The sequence below is a fragment of the Melanaphis sacchari genome, unplaced genomic scaffold (genome assembly GCF_002803265.2).
Source record: "Melanaphis sacchari strain LSU unplaced genomic scaffold, SCAv2.0 Contig31_pilon_pilon, whole genome shotgun sequence".
In the NCBI taxonomy this organism is placed as follows: domain Eukaryota; kingdom Metazoa; phylum Arthropoda; class Insecta; order Hemiptera; family Aphididae; genus Melanaphis; species Melanaphis sacchari.
Window position 1 is genome coordinate 4,624,321 of NW_020271193.1, and position 20,583 is coordinate 4,644,903.

A 20,583-nucleotide genomic window follows, 5' to 3' on the forward strand; every position below is an offset into this window, starting at 1 on the left:
ACTAATATACCATAATTAAATTTAATTTTCTATCAAAAAAGGACCTTGATATTAATAAGTATTTTGCTAATCCAAAAAGTAGTGACAGGCACAAAAAAAAAAATTATATTTGTAGTCATAACAAAATCTAATTATTTGTTACCTATTATTTATACATGAGGTCTATGATTATTAATATTAATACGAATTACAAAGTAACAGATACATGTGAAATTATAGAACATAAAATAATATAATATTTTAGAATATTATTTTGTTGATTTCTGACTTGTCATGACTCATAACTCATTACATATAACTTATTTTATATAATTTTATAAGTGAGTCAAAATTATGATTAGAATGCGACTAAGATATATCATTTGCAACGACAATTATAATAAACCATCATTATTTATAATTAAAATAATAAATAAATCAAAATTACTGTTGAAATTTTGTTGATATTAAGTACTTTATCTTCTTTTTATTTAATACGTATATTCAACATAGCTGACACAACGTTATAGCATGCGATCGTCATCTGAAATAAGAAATTATTTTTAATCTATTTAAGTTTTTGTTATTTTATTATAATATAATATGTTCTCTTAACGGTCAACTTTCTTTTTCTAAAATGCTCTTATTCATTCACGATATAAAATTTTATGAAAAAATCAACATTACCAATGACTGAATTCTTCAATAGACCAATCTTATCTCTTTTAACAATTAGATGAAACAGATCGGACTTATTCTAAATTTTGCAAAATGCCACGTAATTTAATTTTGTTAGGGTAGTTCTTTTTTTCACATCACCTGTTCATTTAATGGATCATCACTAGGGCGAGTATATCCCACAAAATGATTTTGGATTTAAATTGACCCCGACCCTTTCATTTGATCACCTTTGTAACATCATAGTAGGTAAAGCCTTGAAAGTCCAGTGCTTTGTTAAAAGTAATACCAAATTATTCTCGGCTAGTTTTTGTCTTTGCTTTTTTTATTTTTCATTTTCTATACTTTTCTGGAATATGATTTAAACATATACCATCCGTATTTAGATTGTGGTCAACTGAGTATAGAGCAGGTAAAAAAGTTTTTTTAACCTATACTGCCTTTGTCCCTAGTATACAACAGCTTCCTCATGATTATTTTACTGTTCATTCCTCTAAAGGAATATTACTACACATGTCTCTTTTCGTGAAGTAAAATACAAAATATTCAATAAAAGTAAATATTACACTACTAAACAATTGTAGATTGATAATTTTTCTCGGTGTTATTTTAATCATCAATTCATTAGCATTATTCAACGGCATTGATATCAATAAAATTATTTTCGATCTTAAATTCATCGAAGTCCAATTATAGTTATACATGCCAAAATGAACGGATTCCATCTAAAAAAAAATATTGCATTAATAAACCCACTAAAGAAGATTTTAACAAAAACAACGTTACTTTATTATTAACGCGTTCCAACAAATAACAAAGGAGAAGTAAAATAATAAACAGGTATCCTGCAAATGACGACATCAACTTGAATACACTAAAACTTGGTATAGATTCCGATGACGTAAAAATCTATATAAAAGAAAGTACGCTATAATCTGTTAACAGTATTTATATAATAGATATACTCAGGGGTGGATCTAAAAGAAGTTGTTTGAGTACTATAACGACAAACATAATAAACAACATCCATACCTTCTTTGGCCGATTTTTGTTCGGTGAGAAATTGTATTAGTTATTACTTATTATTAATAAGTTATTATTATTTTTGTATCAGATAAATATAAGAATAAATAATAATAATAGTACTTTCTATAAAATAATCATAGATCCATCCCGGGTTATAGATTTTCATATGATCTATTGAATTTGTATTACCAGAGCGGCTGCATATTACGTTAAAATTATAATAGACACCGAATATATCACAACATTTGATACAATAACCAAACTATAAATAGAATAAAATAATTTTAACTTCCTGAAAAATAAAATAAATATTTTAATTAATTTCAATCGTATTTTAATAGCAGAAAAAAACCATCTTAAAATAATTGTCTTACGACTTATTCTAAAACATTTAAGCTAGGAGTACTAACGCGAAATGTTTTTGTTGTTCTTTCATAATTGACACTAAATCGTCATAACAGTCATTCACGTTATTATAATTTTCGTTTTCTATAAATATACAATTTAAATTTATTTATATTAGTTAAAAGATTTTATTATTTATTCATTGTGTGAAAAAGTTATCTAGTCGAACCAGTCACGCGAGTTCACAGTGAAAAATAAAAAAATAATGTTATATCTATTGACTTACCATCATTATTTTCGGAATTCAGTTTGCTGTTTACAGTTTCGTAAGCTCTTTTGATCATCTCATATTGAGCAATCATAACATAGCAGACAGAAATAAAGAAGAGATCAATCACTATGTATACAGTATACGTATAACAGGAATATTGCAATAGATGACTTCATAATATAAAATATAACAATTATTATTATAAAAATACTAAATAGTGAATGAATGCGACGTTTACTAACAGACTACTCTATGTAACACGTAAAAATAGTTTAATATTTATGTCGAAAATATAAAATTTATAATAAAAACAAAAAGATATATACTACAATTTATTCAAATCTAAAAATGTAATAAATGTGGTAATATTTTACCATTATTAATATATATATATTAAATTACAGCACAATGAATAATTCAACCCAGTAATTATAGACAATGGCGTTAAAAATTACCTACGTATTTTGAAATACCCTACAAAATTAACAAAATAGATTTATAATATTCTATTACATCGTAGTATAAAATATGTTAGGGACATATAATTATTTTAAAGACTTTAATTTTTGAGACATTTCTGTTACTACCCAAGGTCCAAGATTAATGACTATTATCTATTGACACATTTAGTATGCTGATTTTCCAAGATGATTAATTAGATTAAAAATGTTCTTAATTTACAAAATAATATTATGCTCAATTAGTTTGTCTAGATCCTTTGAAGCAGTAATTACTTATTTACAAACAAATCTTTTTACTTTAAGTGCAAATACAGATTATGCAAGTATGAAGAGTAATATTATAATCATTGTGATTTACTGTTTTGTATTTGATAAAAAATAATGCTAACATACTTTATTTACCAAAAAATGTTTTGGAGTATAAAATTATACCTACTCAATGTTTGTAAACTTTAATTTAATGATATTTTCAACAAATATGTTTGACGATAAAACGTAATTTTAATAAAAAAACATATACCTCAATAGTCGATAATTACCCATTACTCATTAGTACCTTGATCATTTTTCAATATCCATGTCGATACTAAAAGATGTATTTTAATGTTTCTAATACAGTCAGAAAAATTTATTTGAATTAAAATATTATATTGTTGTTACTACGAACACGAAAAGAAAATGCTTTATGATATATTTAATATTTATGTCATATATTGAACATTAAAAATCCAAACACTTAAAATATAAAAACAGTACCTATATATTTAATGTAATATTATAATGCAAATTATTTTTATTGAAGTATAACACAAATATGCATAACAATTAACTTTAAGAATATGGATATTTTTTGTACATTCCTATCATAACTGTATAGCATCACTCACAAATATTAATAGGTTAGCCTAAATTTGGTTCCGGTGTGGAATTATTTTTCTCCAAAACTGCTTCATTTGATTTCGTTTCATCAGCTATTACCTTCTCTATTTCATTTGTATGAAGATCGAGTCATGTTGCGTAATATAATTCAGCAAAATAATACTTTATGTTTATAATACATTATAATGTTTTATTAAATATAAATTTCGAGCAAAAATGACTATTAATCGGTTAAGTCATTTTCTTAAATGCTATAAATGCATGGATGTATTACATTTATAACACTGAAAGAAGTAATATATTATAAAAAGATAAAATTTATTTATTTCTATAACAATTAATTATTATTGAAATGCTTTTAATTGTGTATTTTTATAGGTTCTAAAAATGAAAAAAAAAAATTGGAGATTTAATTGGTAAAAGGTGGATGGTCTGGATAAATTTCAATCTCCAGGTTTGTGTTTGGTTTCCACTCCACCCCTGAATCCATAGCTCCACATGCACTGTATTTCCTCACATTCGAAACATGAACGCAGCATAGCTTCGTATTCTAAAAATATTTATAACACCAAAAGTCCGTGTCGACGCGTATATTATACTTCAGAAATGTCACTATTATTATTATTATCTATTGTTATGTTATCTTATGATCGCCAATGTCGATCCGATCCATGTACGAATGTTACCTATTTTAGTGTGTGTTTAACCGTGTATCCATGTACATATGCGCGTCACCGTGTCTGTCTCAGTATTTTTAAAATAAATTATACATTTCTATATTAATGAAAATTATATATTAAAAATTATACAGTCCATTAAAAACCAGCGACAACAGTCCGCATGCTATAAAATTAATTAAGATATCGCTATACCGGTGTAAAAGTAAAACCATGTTGAAATTAAACTATTATATCTGCAAAGCCATATATAATCATTATTATGTACTGATTAATTTACAAAATAAATTTTGTGGCTTAACGAATTAATAATGATAACTGATCAATTCTCTAACTAGTAGCTGTTTAAAATATAATTATTTAAAATTATTAAGTTATTACAAATTTATTTAATTAAGTATGACAAGTGAAATAAGTGACAAGTTTCGTATACAGTCAACGAAAAAATGTGCTGTTCTAAAAAATAATTATTAGTGTACGGAATTAAAATCCGGAAAAATTCGATGGAAATGCATACAAAAAAATGCGCAAAGCAAAATTATATACGATTAGCGTTGACAATAATTGTTCTCGAGGATCATCAATATTAATTATTGTTTGGTTAACAATTAGAAACAGGATGAAATGAAAGGGTCTTGATTACATAACTGATCGTCCTACCATGTTAATACAATTTGAAATAACTACTAATGTAGTAGCAGTGTCGACGTTAACAATGTTAACACGTAAAAACACAAAATTAATTAGGGATAAAATTTCTCGTCAACGCATACGAAATTTACCGAAGCTTCCAAAATCAATTTCTGAAGTACATAAATATATTAATAATACTAAGCTGATAACAGTTTAAGACGAATAATTTATTAAGATAATTAATGACCCATTTGAACGTATAATTATATTTTCATGTGATTCAAATTTAAATTGTTTGTGTGATTCTCATTATTCTCAGACTTTATATGTTGACGGTACATTTAAATACTGTACGAAAATTTTTCATCGTTAAACTTAGTATTTACGCATATCGTAATGGAGTATTATTTGTACCAGTTGTGTTGTCTTTACTTCCATATAAAAATAAAAATAAAGATAAATATACAGCTTTTAGGAAAGTACTTCATGAATAATGTCTATCATTAAACAAATGTTTGCAGCCAAGAACACTAATAATCGATTTCGAACATTAATTCATTCAAGTGTGAACGATATATTTCCTAATCTCTATATATATAAGAGAAAGTATACTTTACCAATAATCAACGTACAGCCAAAACTACCGTACGGATTTATTTGAAATTTTCAGGATATGTACTTATTACTATGTATAGGCGCACTAAGAAAGGATTTTTCGAAACTCCTATGAGTTAGAGATTTAGAGACAAAAACTGAGTTACACCGGTGGCGCCCTCTAGCAGATAAAAATATAAATATAAATAATAATACAAATATCGATAATAGTATGAAATCAGCGTTTAATTATCAATCCGAGATTGGTTATTTAAATATTAAAGCGCTTCAAATTGGACAGATGACTATATTATGTCCTAAGTGCCATGCAAAAAAATGGAAAGATGAAACCCATAGACTTTGCTGCGCTGACGGTAAAGTTGTTTTACACCAATTCGAGGATCTTCCAGACCCAATTAAAAGTTTAATTGATAATTCTCACCCTCTATCAAAACATTTCTTTGATAATTCTAGACGGTATAATACTCTGTTTCAAATGACATTATTTGGAGCAAACGAAATAGCTGAAGGGAACTTCATGCCCTCTTTTAAAATTCAGGGTCAAGTGCATCATTTAATAGGTAGTTTATTACCTGAAATTGGAAATAAAGCTAAATTTTTTACAAATTTAATATATTTTATGTCAGAGTCGGATCAAATATAACGCTAGAAAAATTTCAATTGTTATAGCAACTAAGAGTTTATAATAAATTGTAAACAAATTAATATTTTTTTATAAATTGCTCCACGCGCCTACTAATGTAACATAATTGAGCGCGCCTATCGCAGGGTTAATTGTTTGAATATTTTTTTAAAAAATGTCATCGCTTGAAGACATTTTTGTCAATGGAATGTTGACACCTCAAATAGTTGTACCAATTATCGGTGATGGTGCCTGCCTTTTCCGTTCAATATCATTTCATTTGTTTAACACTCAAGAAAGATGTCAGGAGATCCGAAATAAAATTGTTTCGTATGTGTCTGATAATTGGAATAATTTTATTACTATGTCTTACAATTCAAATGGTGACAACTTTTCCACTGCTGAGGCTTATGTTCGTGAAATGGTCAATCCTACTGTCTACGGTGGTTATTGCGAATTGGTTGCAGCTGGAAATATTTTCCCATTTTTATTTCAAATTTATTATAATCATAATCTTTATGCTACATTTGGTGTAGATACATTCCCAGTAAAAAGATTGCGTCTAACTGGAAATATTAATAGTGGTCATTTTGATGTTTATTTATCTATTCCCAATATTCATAATGTTGCAGTAAATTTAAATACTACTTCAGAGGGCGATTTATCTATTTTTAATAATGTTAGTGTCACAGAAAATAATAATAAAAATACAATTAATAAAAAAAGTAAGAAGCGTCGCCGTGCTAGATATACACATAAAACTCGAATCAACCAAGTTAAGAAAGCTATAACAAAGTACAAAGTAATCAAACACCAAGAAACTTTAGGGTTTCCGACTAAAATTAATTTACGCAAATGGAAAATCAAGAAATTATCTGGTCTAGCATATAATCCCACTATTGATTATAAAAAAAACATTGGTACTATGAACCAAAAATGTAATTTTTGTAACGCTCTCAAGTGGAAAAGCGAAACTCCTGGTATGTGCTGTAATATAGGTAAAACACAACTCGATCCCTTACAGCCGCCCCCAGAACCATTACGCAGTTTACTTGAGGGAGACCATCCTGATCATGATCACTTCATGAATCGTACTAGGAAATATAATAGTTGTTTTCAAATGACTTCGTTTGGTGCTAAACAGATTGTTGAAGAAGGTTATATGCCAACATTTAAAGTGCAAGGCCAAGTCTACCATTTGTACGGCAGTTTGATTCCAAATACTCAGGAAAACCCACAATTTTAACAAATATATTTTGTTAGCGAAGATAAAAAAGAAGTCCAACTTAGATGCTCTCTTTATCCAGAAGTTAAACAAGCATTAGTCAAACAGCTACAAAATATGCTGCATACTGAAAATAAGTATATTCGAGAGTTAAAAACCACAATAGATAATGCAAATCAAAATAATACTAATTTTCAGGTGGTTATTCACGCTGATAGAAAACCTGCTAATGGACACAAAGGCTGTTATAATGCTGCAACATGTAATGAAGTAGCTTTAGTTATAGTTGGGCAGCAGTTTGAAAAACGTGATATTATTATTCAAAGCCACGATAATCGATTACAACGGATAAGTGAATTACACAGATCCTACGACGCACTTCAATACCCTCTAATGTTTTGTTATGGAGAAAGATGGATACTCAATAGATATTTCTCAGAAGGATGCAACTACAAAATTAATTACAGATAAAACTGTATCTGCTGCCAATTTTTATTCATATAAAATTATGGTAAGGAAAGAACAAGATAATCATTTGCTTCGTTATGGTCCATTGTTCAACCAATATTTAGTAGATATGTACGCAAAAATAGAGACTGAAAGATTAAATTTCATTAGAAATCATCAAAATAAGCTTAGAGCAGATAAATATATTCATTTAAAAGATACCGTTGGAAGACAAGATGTTGACGCAGATCAACTTGGAAAATTAGTTGTATTGCCATCATCTTTTACAGGAGGCCCACGATATATGCATGAACGAGCCCAAAATACACTGACGTACGTTCGACACTATGGCAGCTCAGATTTATTCGTAACTTTTACGTGTAATCCAAAATGGCAAGAAATCCAAGAAGCACTTTTACGAGGACAAAAACATTACCATCGCCCAAACATCATTGCAAGAGTATTTAATCGAAAAGTGAAGGAGTTAATAGATCTGTTGACAAAAGGAGATTTGTTTGGGAAAGTGAGGTGCCATATATATTCAGTTGAATGGCAGAAACGAGGCCTACCTCACGTACACATATTACTATGGTTGGAGAATCAAATTACATCAGATATGATAGATAAATTCGTGTGTGCTGAGATTCCGAATCCAGATGTAGATCCTTTACTGTACGAGATAGTAAAGGCTAACATGATACATGGACCATGTGGACTTTTGAACAATAATTCTCCGTGCATGAAAGGAGGTGTTTGCAGCAAACGTTATCCAGTTACGCTCATTCAAGAAACTCAAAGAGGTGAAGATGGCTATCCAAAATATAGAAGGCGATCAACAAACGATGGTGGTTTCAAAGTGAGTATTAAGTCAATTGACCTAGATAACAGGTGGGTTGTTCCATATAACCCTGTGTTATTGCGTATTTTTAGTGCTCATATAAATGTAGAAATAACCAGTTCAATCAAGTCTATAAAATATGTATGCAAATATGTCACAAAAGGTAGTGATCACGCAGCGTTTGGTTTAGGAAAATCTGACCATACAGATGAAATAAAAATATATGAAAGTGGCAGGTATATCAGTAGTTCCGAAGCAGCTTGGAAAATTTTAGGTTTTTATATACACGATAGGTATCCAGCTATTATTCATCTTGATGTTCACCTAGAAAATGGACAACGTGTCTACTTCACAGCAAATAATGTTGCCGAAAGAATAGAAAATCCACCAACAACAACTCTTCAGGCTTTTTTCCAGATATGTCAAACCGAAAATTTTGCAAGAACATTGCTTTATCCACAAGTTGCTTCGTATTATGTGTGGAAAAATAAGAATTTTGTTAGACGTAAACAAGGCCAGAATGTCGAAGGTTGGCCAGGAGTTAAGAAAGATACAGCTTTGGGTAGAGTTTATATAATCCACCCAAACAATGTTGAATGTTACTATCTTCGTCTTCTTCTTCATTACGTAAAAGGTCCAACATCGTATTCATTTTTGAAGATTGTGAACAATATCGAGTATCCGACATTCCAGGCCACATGTAAAGCACTTGGATTATTAGAAGATGACAATCAGTGGGATTTTGCTTTAGAAGAAGCAGCATTATGTCGTTCACCTAATAAAATGCGAGAACTTTTCAGTGTAATATTAATATTTTGCCATCCCTCAGATGCTTCAAGTCTTTGGACTAAGTATAAGGACGATTTTTCAGACGATATTCGGCGACAATATTATAGACAACATCTAGAAAATAATATAACAGACAGTGAACTTTATAATAAGTGTTTGGTATTAATTGAAGACTTTGTTTTGAATCTAGGTGGAAATAACTTAAAAGAATATGATTTGCCAACTCCTACAAGATCTGGTGGACTTTTAGAAAATAGAGAATATTTAAAAGAAACAAGCTATGATTTAAATGCTTTACAGGAAATTGTTTTGCAGAATGAACCCTCTTTGACTGAGGAACAGAGGGTTGTTTACAAACAAACTTTAAATAGTATCAAATTAAATTTAGGAAAATGTATATTTTTAGACGCTCCTGGCGGAACTGGTAAAACCCACTTAATCAATATACTTTTGGCTAAAGTAAGAAGCTCATATGGGATTGCAATTGCAGCTGCATCATCAGGAATTGCTGCTACGCTTTTACATGGAGGAAAAACTGCTCATTCTGCTTTCAAGTTGCCACTCAATCTGAACACCATCGAGATTCCAACGTGCAATATTAATAAACAATCTAATATTGCAAATGTTCTGAAAAAATGCAAGCTCATAGTTTGGGATGAAAGTCCAATGTCTCATAAGAAAGGCTTTGAAGCTTTAAACAACTGTCTGAAGGATCTAAGAAATTCAAATTTATAAATGGGAGGAGTCACAGTACTGCTAGCTGGAGACTTTCGACAAACTCTACCAATCGTACCTAGAGGAACTCGAGCTAATGAAATCGCAGCATGCATCAAGTCTTCATATTTGTGGCCTAAAATAGAAAAATTTTCTTTGACCAAAAATATGCGAGTACATTTAAAAGGAGACAAGACTGCTGAACAGTTTTCTGAGCTACTCTTAAAAATAGGAGAAGGAAAATATCCAGAATGTGAAGAAAAAATTACTTTGCCGACAGGATTAGGTACTGTTGTTAATACTTTACAAGAACTTACATACAAAATATAATTTCCTGGCATCGAAAACCTCAAAGAAATATCAATAGACTGGTTATGTGAGAGGGCCATTTTGACATCAAAAAATGATACAGCAGGAGAAATAAACAAAATATTATTGGGCTCTTTTCAAGCAAAAAAAAATGGAATACAGATCGGTGAATTCGGTGCTGGAAATAGATGATGCAGTTAATTATCCCGTAGAATTTCTCAATTCACTCAACCCTCCTGGATTCCCACCACATTTATTAACATTAAAAATTGGTACTCCTATAATGCTTCTAAGAAATCTTAGCTCACCAAAATTGTGCAATGGGACTCGTCTACGTATTACTGATCTTCAAAAAAATCTGATAGAAGCTCAAATTATGACTGGATTTACAAAAGGTGAATCAGTTTTTATTCCTCGCATACCAATGATACCATCAGATTATCCATTCCAATTTAAGAGAATGCAGTTTCCTGTCAAAGTATGTTTTGCTATGTCAATAAATAAATCACAAGGACAAACCTTGAAAATTGCAGGGATCGATGTAAGAGAAGATTGTTTTTCACATGGGCAATTTTATGTGGCATGCTCCAGAGTCAGTATGCCCATGGCTAAATAACATGGTATGACAGCAACTCTGACGATATTCAGTTGTTACGCGCATTCATTGTTATCACTTGAAAAATGACGTCAGCCGGTCCCACAATTTGAAATACTATTTAGCGGGAATTCTTATTATATAATAATAATAATAATATATTGTATTGAGTTGAACATTTTCTATAAATATATTATACTATTATTATTACTGCTGCATATTTATAGTGATTATAATTCATAATGTAGAGTAATGGAAAATATTAATATAATATAATCATTGTTTGGTATTGTCATTGTTGTTTTTTTATTTATATTTTTTATATAATGCCTGTGTGCGTAGTAAAAAATTGTACGAGTGGCAGTCGTACATCAAAAATTGCCGAAATTAAACCAATTCTTCATCGTTTTCCTAAGGAAGAATATTTGCAAAACTTGTGGATTGAACTTAGTGTTATGTCTGAAAAAATTAAAATTTCTTCTGGTTAGTAAACTAAGGATTGTCGTGTACATATAACATGGGTACATTGGTACCGTGAAAAAATAACTACGGAAAAAATAACCAAATTGCAAATTAATCTAAATATTAAAATATAAAATAGATACCTATAAATCTCTATATATAAAATAATGACTTGTCCTGAGTGTTTCACCATCGACTAGCCAGACCGCTGAAGTTATTGAGTATGAAATTTAGTCGGTAGTTTCATTTAATAAAGCGAAAAACTTTGGGGTTTTTGGGGTTATTTTTTTCCGGGGTTATTTATTAGGCAAATCATATAACATTTATATATGGTTTTATATTATACTCCTACATGGACACATAGTAATTAATAACTATAGATTAATTTGGTTTTTAAGTACATAATTATTTTAATTTACCTAAAATGTATGTAAACGTTATAGCACGAGTATGCTCATTACATTTTGATTCATCTGATTATGAAAAACGATTGATCCAAAGAATGTTAGAGTATTCTCCTAAACATCAACAAAAACCCAATGCTGTACCATCAAAAAATTTGGTTGGTTATTATTTTTCAACATAAAAAAAACCAATTAAATCTTTTCTAAATCATTTTATTCCAGCCCAAAATTCAAAAACCAACAATTAAATGTAATCCTGTAAATACCCATACACCACACTCCACACATGATAGTTCATTCCAATCTAGTTTTCAAAGTTCTACAGCACCTAAAGAAAAAATTAATTCATTTACTTCAAACAAAAAAAATAATTGTTTAAATAATCTACCTGATTTTGGAGTACAATTATTAAGTGAAACACAAGATGTTGGTATTCAGTGTGAAATATATAAGGTGTATCCTAGACTTCCAGTGGAAAAAGCTGATGTTAGTACTCAGTATTGTGATGACTTGAATGAAAAAAATACAAATAATTATTTATTGGATCTACATTTAAAATTAAAAAAAGAAAAAGAACTAAATTTAGAATTACAAAATACCATTAAATTACAGAAAGAGATTATGAATTCCTTACCAAATAATAAATTAAAAGAAAAAAATGAAATTGAATTTAATAAAGTGTTGTCAGGAATGTTTACCGAAACACAAATAAAATTACTTTTATATCCCAACAAAAAAGTATACAAGTGGACAGAAAATGATATAGCCAATGCTATAACACTTAGAAGTTTGTAACCTAAAGCCTATAGATATCTCAGAGAAGAAAAAAAATATCCACTGCCAGGTATTTTTTAAATATTAAGCTAATTATTGTTTTTTTCAATTGTATAAACAATAAATGTTTATAAGTAAAAATGACTGTTTATTAATTAAGGACTTTCAACACTAAGAGGATGGGCGACAAAATTCCCTATGGACCAGGGGGTTTTATCTTCAGTCTTATCCATAATGAAACATAAGAGTATATAAAACAAGCATTTTAATTCTAAAATAAAATATCATGACAATATTTATAATTATAGGTTTCTCAATGACAGATTTAGAAAAAATAACTGTACTGGCATTTGATGAAACATATTTATCACAGAAAATATGCTATGATAAAAAAAAAAGAACAATTCATTGGTCCTCATAAGTGTGTACAAACAGTAGTAGCAAGGGGTAAATCATTTAATTATTATAATTTTATATTTTAAAATATATGTGACATTTTGTTGAAAAGGTTTAATAGCATCATGGAGACAACCAATATTTTATATGTATGACACTAGAATGACAAAGGATATTTTATTTAATATTATTACTGCATTACATGAGAGTGGTTACAATGTTGTCTCAACCGTAAGTGATATGGGTCCAACAAATGTGAGTTTATGGAATTCACTGGGGATATCAATCAATAAAACTTATTTTGATCATCCTGAAACAAAGAATAAAATATATATATTCGCAGATGTTCCACATTTGCTAAAATTGGCAAGAAACCATTTTGTAAATAGGTAAATCAAACAATAATGTGATGTTATATAATCATGTGCCCTTAGTAATATAATGATAAATTATATTTTTTAAGTGGATACAATTACAAGAATAAGTTTATTGAAAAGCAAGTTGTTGAAAAAGTATTAAATTTAAATAAAAATGATTTGAGACTTGCTTATAAAATTACAAACAATCATATAAATATACCAGGACCTAAAAAGCAGAGTGTTAGTTTAGCAGCACAATTGTTTTCAAATTCATTAGCCAAAGCGATTTCCTATTGTGGTCAAAATTTCAATCTTGACTACAATAACTGGCAAGAGGTTATACTATAATGTTTAAATTATTTATATGTATATGTTGGATGAATCATTATTATTGTTATACATACAGGCTTTCTGGATAATACAACTATTTAATGACTGGTTTGACCTGTTTAACACACAGTTACCAGTAGATAAATTTATAAAAAGTTATGGAATGGATCTTGAAAATCAAAACAAATTATTAAAAACAATGGATAATTTTATCTCAGAGATGAGAGTTGTTGGACATAAAACATTGTTACCATTTCAAAAAGGTGAAAAATCATGTACTTAACTATAATAGTTTTGTTGTAAATTGTTATTGAATTTCTAAAATTGTACACATTTAAGGAATTTTATACAGTAACCAGTCATTGAGAAATCTTTTGATTGATTTGAAATTAAAATATCCTGATATAATTATATAATAACGAGAAGTTTGAATCAAGATATTCTTGAAAACCTTTACAGCTATTTAAAAGCTATGTCCGGTGCAAATACACACTTATCACCTCTTGATTTTAAACACTGGTATGTTTAAAAAATTGGATAAATAAAATATAAATAAATTTAACACGGACCTTCTGATTTTTACAGTCAAAAATGGTACTTGCTTGGTAAACATGCCTCTATTGCACTGTCACAGAACAGGAATACTGAAGATACAATAGGTGAACGGTTAATTGATACTGAATGTTTATCAGCATCAATTGTCAAAGAGTCTGAAATTCTTCAAACACCTTTAGACAACGATCACATGTTCACCGAAGAACTATCTTACTCTGCAGCAGATAATAATTTTTTAGTATTAGGAAGAAAAGAACTTTCCCAACTTTTTAAAACGAGTGCCTTAAAAACATTGTATACACTGAAATAATCACATATAGATACCTTACATTATCCTTTTCCAGAGTGCAACAATTAGAGCTGTGGAGCATGAGCGTTAGAATATAGTTGGTTATGTTGCCAGGCGTTTGTTCATAAATATCCTGATTTAGGCATGAAACTTCAGTTTCATTGGATCTTCATTATCAACAGCTGATTCAGCATATAACAAGAGGCCATTATCACCATCGGAACATTAATCAGAGTTGCAAATAATGAATAATACTTTGATGAAATGCAGGTCCTCACTCAATAAAAATCCTAAAAGTTATGGAAACATTAAAACCACAAAGTTATTTTAGAAAGTAATGTGATGTATTACCAGAAGAGTGGTAGCTTTTAATCGAACCAGAACTTTGTAGGTTCAATCAACTAAAAATATTGCCGACAATGCTCAAAGTTGAAATAAACTAAATAAGAAAATTTATGTTATGAATTTAATTATTTTAGTACATATTCATAAATTGTTTCATTGTATATTATTTTAAATATAAAATTAATAACAACACTATTTTATACCTTTCTTGTAGTTCTAAAGCATGCTACAACATGAATAGTATAATTCACATAGTAATAATATATTTATTATTTGCTGTAATAATTTATCTCTTTAGTATACAAATTAACTATAATTAATTTTACAGACACTATTAATTTAACTATTTTTTATCATAAGTGATAAATTTAATTTATCTGTTATCATAATACAATATTTGATTTCGCGCCTTTTTATCGAGACCGGATGACGTAGTCATCATGCGCAGTAAGTAGTTGCTGTCATACCATGTTATTTAGCCATGAGTATGCCCACAAATTTAGTTATTTTGGCACCAACAGGAAAAACATCAAATGTAGTTTATAGAGAAATTTTGTAATAAGATTGTTGTCATACATTATTATTTTTATTATATACCTATTAAATTTTAATAAATTATTATTATTATTTATTATATACCTATTAAAATTATTATTATTATTTATTATATAGCTATTAAAATTAATCGTCTGTCTTGGTCTGCGGCCGTCCGGTTAAAGTTGGGCTGTAGACATTTTTTATACTTAAACCCGGCAACGACGGGTAATTCAATAAATATATATATTAATGTGTATTTATGTTACACATTATGACTTATTATAATTATATATTTTTAATTAAAAAAAAAAAACCAAAAATTATAGTTATTGCTAACAGTCTGCACAATTCAAATGTACATAATATGTGATATGTAATTTATATTATAGCCTGAGAACATTCTATTGATGACCCGAGTGGTTTAAACACGTTTAACTGGATTTTCAATGGTGATAGCTCAGTGGCGGCCTGGGCACACATTACTTGGTCGGCTAAATAAAAAAAGGGCCCTCCATTTAGGTACAATTAGAAAGACATAACATATTTTTTTAATACATTTATTATAAAGATTGCCTACTTGGCTATACTAACAAGGTAAATAATTAAAATACATTTATAAAATTTTAACACTCGAAAATTAATTAATAATAAATAATAAATAATAATAAACAAATTATGAATATGGATGATTAATATACAAGCAATTTTTTTAATTCTGTTGATGAATGTGCATAACAACTTATTATTTCTTCTAAATCAGGAACTTTATCACTTTCAATGCTAATAAGTAATAGAGGTTCTAATAGTTCTTGACTTATTGATGATCGTAATCTTGTTTTGATTATTTTTAATTTTGAAAATGATCTTTCACAATGTACTTGTGTGCATGAAAGAGTTAATATAAATTTATATGCCAAGTACAGATTAGTAAATGCAGCTGTATGGAAGTTATACTTGAATAATAATTTCATGACGCATGGCATTTATTTACTACAAGTTGAATTTTTATATTTATTTGGTTTCGGTGAATATTTAGGAATATCAGTCATTGTTTGATTTTTATATAAATTGTCATCTTCATTAGTCACTTCAGATTCTTCTGAATCGTCAAATTTGATTTCACCTTCAAGTGATTTTGATACCATATCATAAGAAGCTGAAAAATTAATTAATTCTTCTTTAATTAAATCTGTTTGTAGTCCAATAATTTCACTAAAATTGTTGAAAACTTTTTCATTATTTCCATCAAATGTCAAAATCTTATTTTTATATCTATAAATCTATTAGGATCAAATGTTTTTATTTTTCAAAAATCTGTTTTCAATCGTCATGGATAATAAGTCGAATATAACACGAAACACCTGTACTCTAAATAATTTTAAAGAATCATTTCCAGCTATTTCATCGTTTGATAGCTCATCAAACATTTTCTTTTTTTTATATTTTCTTTTCTCAGGTAACGATGTTTCAATGAAAATATTTGCAAATTTTTCCATTTTTATTTCCATTATTTCAGTGAAATTTTTAGCTTGTTCATAAATTTTGTCAAATTCATTACTCATATTTTTTATTTCATTTCCAAATGAAACAATTTGGTTCCATGCAGCTAGATAGTCCAAGCATTTAGTTTGTAAGTACTTGGAAACAGAAGTAGCTTTACTAAAAATGTGAATGTATGTAAAAGCTATAAGTATGATTTCAAAACTTGTCCATTTTTCTAACAAATTTCTTGCTTCAGCAGCTGTTCCACCATCTGCAATTCCATCAAATCCAATAGTGTGAAGTAGTTCTAACAAACATAAATATCTGTCCCTCTTATTATTTTCCTCCGTAACTGAATGAAATATTGCTTGCAAAGCAATATCTTTGCTATTCCATCTAGTTTCCCCAATTTTTTTTAAATTTTCTAAGTTTTTCACTTCCATTTTTTTCTTGTAAAATATTTCTCCACAAATTTATTCTTTTATACGAACGTGATACAAACACTGCAGTTTGTTGACAATATTCAAATAAATTTTGAGAAGGAATACAACAGTTTGTTATATCTCCTATTATAAGATTCAATACATACGCATGGCAATGTGTAAAAATTGACTTCGGAGAATCTTTTTTCAAATGAGCCTGCAATCCAGAGTACTGCCCACTCATATTTGCTGCACCGTCGAAAGATTCACTTATTAGGTTTTTCAGATCAATAGATAGACTTTCTAAACTTTTTTTTACCAACTTATATTGTTCTTCTCCTGTTGAAGATTTTACCTCAAGAATGTTTTAAAAACGTTCCTGGACCTCACCTTTATATACATACCGAATACATAATGATAATTGATCCATGACCGACACTTGGCTCCGTCTTGGGTGGAATCAATTTCTAATGAAAATATTTTCGCGTTGATAACTTCATCAGCAATTTTTTTCTTTATTAAATTAGCAATTATTATAATTATCTTATTGAATGTATTTTTTGATAAAAATAAATTGAAAGAACCTCTCCCTCATGGTCCTTTAATATTTTTAGTATCAGCATTTTGTTTTAAGATTAGACTCTTTTTTGAATTAATTTCAATAAAATTTTTTAATACGGGGTCAAATTTTGCCACCAACTTTACAATTGCCAAAAATTACCTATTTTCGAAGAAGAGTCTTGAAATGAATAACAACTTTCATTTTTATGTCCTCTAAATGGTAAATCCTGTTTTGCAAGTACTAAAATTACAGAAATAATTCTTTCAAGAACTTGTCGTCTAGTATCAATCTTTTTTTTTTTATCGTTAAAATATAAATCCAATGATTTTGAAGAACATGCTACTAAATAAGCATCAACTGCTAATTTGTGATTTTTACTTATTTCGTGTATTTCTACATTTTTGTAAATATGTTTTACATTATCCGGAATCCCAGTCACCCAGTTTACTGATCGATTGGTAGCAAAAGCCATACATATAGAACAATACATATTATTATTAGATACATTATAACTTAACCATTTACGCTGAATGACTTCTCTATTGTCTTTATTTTCTATAGACCTATAATATGTCTTAGATGGATCAAAAAATATTAAAGGACCCGTAGGTTGTATTGGATGGTCGTTGACAAAATCAATTTTTACATTAGTTGGCGTATTTGAAGGTGAAATAAAATACCTAGTGTTCATAATATCACTATTGACTCCCATATTAGATTCATTGTCGTCGCAATCGTCATATAAATCATTAGACAGTTCATTTATGTTAGTATGGGTATTATCTATATCATCGTTTATATCTGTGCATTGTAATGAAGTTTCCATTTCTATATTTTCCTGCTTTAATATCAATTGATTACTTTGAGAATCAGTCGTGTAGTCAAGCTTTGTGGCCTCAATATTGTTAATTGAAATGCTAGTAGTGTGAGGTATTTCTATGTTATTTGGTTGAATACTACTCGGTTTATTTTGATTTAGTACACAAGAAAATGATAATTTGGTCTGTTTTGAATTATTCCCTGCATTTTTTAGATCTATTTGTCGCTTTCTGACACGTTTTTGATAGCCTGAAGGCAGCTTTTCTTTATTATTCATTGTGCTACAAATATAAAGTCACAATTTATACATAAAATTATTACGTTACGAAAAGTCGGAAAATGTTAAAATCTAAACTAGTTGTAAATTGCCGAATTTATAATTCTTGAGAATAATATAAAACTAATTACATTATTTTCTTTATTGTTTACTCTAAACACACCAATAAACAATATTCCCAAAACCCGTAAACTGATTGAATACTATAATAAATATTTATAATAAATATTAAATATACCTGTATATTGTATCGCTGTAGCTAATTAGATAGTATGTAGTATGTAGATTGTTAGATTGTATCACTGTAACTTTAGTAGGCTCGGCGACTCGGGCGTCGGGCGGCATTCACGCGTTCACCAGAGTCGCTTGGTAAATGACGCACGTGGCTCGAGTGTCGCGAACACATCGTTTCGATAAGCGACGATAACGATTAATAGTAATGAAAAGAAAAATATTTTTGATATATAGGTATTGTCCATTATATTGTATTATTTATATCAGAAATAAATCGCGTGACTGCGTAAGCCAAGAGTAATAACTAGTGTCTAATATTCTAATAATAAAATATTATTGTGGTCGTGTGATCGTCCCAATTGATTTTACTGAGAAATACTATTTTTAATTTTTATCGATCGATATAAATTTCAAATCAAGGAACTACGTTCACTGTCTGTACAAATAGTACAATGTACAATATATATAAGTTCATTATTCAATTCAATTCAATATAATTTTAAGATAACAGAAAATAATAATTGACATGTTGTACATGGTACGGGTTATTATGTTATATAAAAATAGTTTTTTTCTCTAAATCGGCCATTCCTCAAAAAAAATTACGGCTCTTTTCAAAGGGCCTTATTAGAAGGGGGCAAGGAGGTCCAGTCGGTAATCGCCGTCTCGCCGACCTGGCCAGGCCGCCACTGTGATAGCTTGAAGATCGAGAACTCGATTCGACTTCAACTTTTTTACGTACCTACTGAACAACATAACGCTTAGGTAACCTAACCTAACGTAGGCGGATTGCCTTGTCAGATATCGATATTCACTGGACGATGACTGATAACTAGACACTTAATAACCGTTTGGGAGTGTATTTATTTATTTTCCATTCTCAAAAGCACTGGACGAGCCACGGGAAATACATCCAATCCGCCGAAGTCGGATTGCCCTGTCAGGTATCGACTTTTACCTAACCGGGCGATGACTGATACCTAGACACTCGGTTGCTGTTTTCGTAACAAGCTACGGGACAAGGTGTATTACAGCTGTGAATTTAATGAAATGACTGACTACTAGACGCTCAAATTAGACTTTTATTATTTACGCGTTTAAAACGACACCGCCAAAGTGTAGAGCCACCAAATCAGAGGTACCAACATCTCAAACATCGTTATCACTGGTTTTGCCTACTAGACTTTTCTAACTGCTGTATACTAAAGTCCTGTCCCCGACCTAGGAAATTCA

The 20,583-nt window shown here is 29.2% G+C and overlaps 3 protein-coding genes and 1 pseudogene across 3 annotated transcripts; 3 read left to right on the top strand and 1 right to left on the bottom strand.

The window, feature by feature from the left end:
- Positions 1-466: 466 nt before the first annotated feature.
- On the bottom strand, positions 467-2,481 carry LOC112596465 (annotated as a pseudogene).
- Positions 2,482-7,919: 5,438 nt separating this feature from the next.
- LOC112596457 lies at positions 7,920-10,220 on the top strand. The gene has a single exon (XM_025342144.1). The coding sequence runs from the start codon at positions 7,920-7,922 to the stop codon at positions 10,218-10,220; it is 2,301 nt and encodes a 766-aa protein (XP_025197929.1).
- Positions 10,221-10,659: 439 nt separating this feature from the next.
- On the top strand, positions 10,660-11,124 carry LOC112596458. Its single transcript, XM_025342145.1, has one exon. The coding sequence runs from the start codon at positions 10,660-10,662 to the stop codon at positions 11,122-11,124; it is 465 nt and encodes a 154-aa protein (XP_025197930.1).
- Positions 11,125-11,951: 827 nt separating this feature from the next.
- On the top strand, positions 11,952-14,111 carry LOC112596459. The gene is made up of 5 exons (XM_025342147.1): positions 11,952-12,127; positions 12,192-12,502; positions 13,117-13,190; positions 13,252-13,394; positions 13,959-14,111. Exons 1-5 carry the CDS (start codon positions 11,990-11,992, stop codon positions 14,109-14,111), a joined length of 819 nt encoding a protein of 272 aa, XP_025197932.1. The 5' UTR covers positions 11,952-11,989.
- The last annotated feature ends 6,472 nt before the right edge of the window (positions 14,112-20,583 follow it).

Excerpts from the sequence above, each read along its gene's own strand:
- LOC112596457 (XM_025342144.1), top strand. The coding sequence starts at position 7,920 with ATGGTAAGGAAAGAACAAGATAATCATTTGCTTCGTTATGGTCCATTG.
- LOC112596459 (XM_025342147.1), top strand. The coding sequence starts at position 11,990 with ATGTATGTAAACGTTATAGCACGAGTATGCTCATTACATTTTGATTCA. Across the intron at positions 12,128-12,191 it reads CTGTACCATCAAAAAATTTG|CCCAAAATTCAAAAACCAAC; the intron begins GTTGGTTATTAT and ends ATTTTATTCCAG. Across the intron at positions 13,395-13,958 it reads GTGATATGGGTCCAACAAAT|TTACCAGTAGATAAATTTAT; the intron begins GTGAGTTTATGG and ends TTTAACACACAG.
- LOC112596458 (XM_025342145.1), top strand. The coding sequence starts at position 10,660 with ATGGAATACAGATCGGTGAATTCGGTGCTGGAAATAGATGATGCAGTT.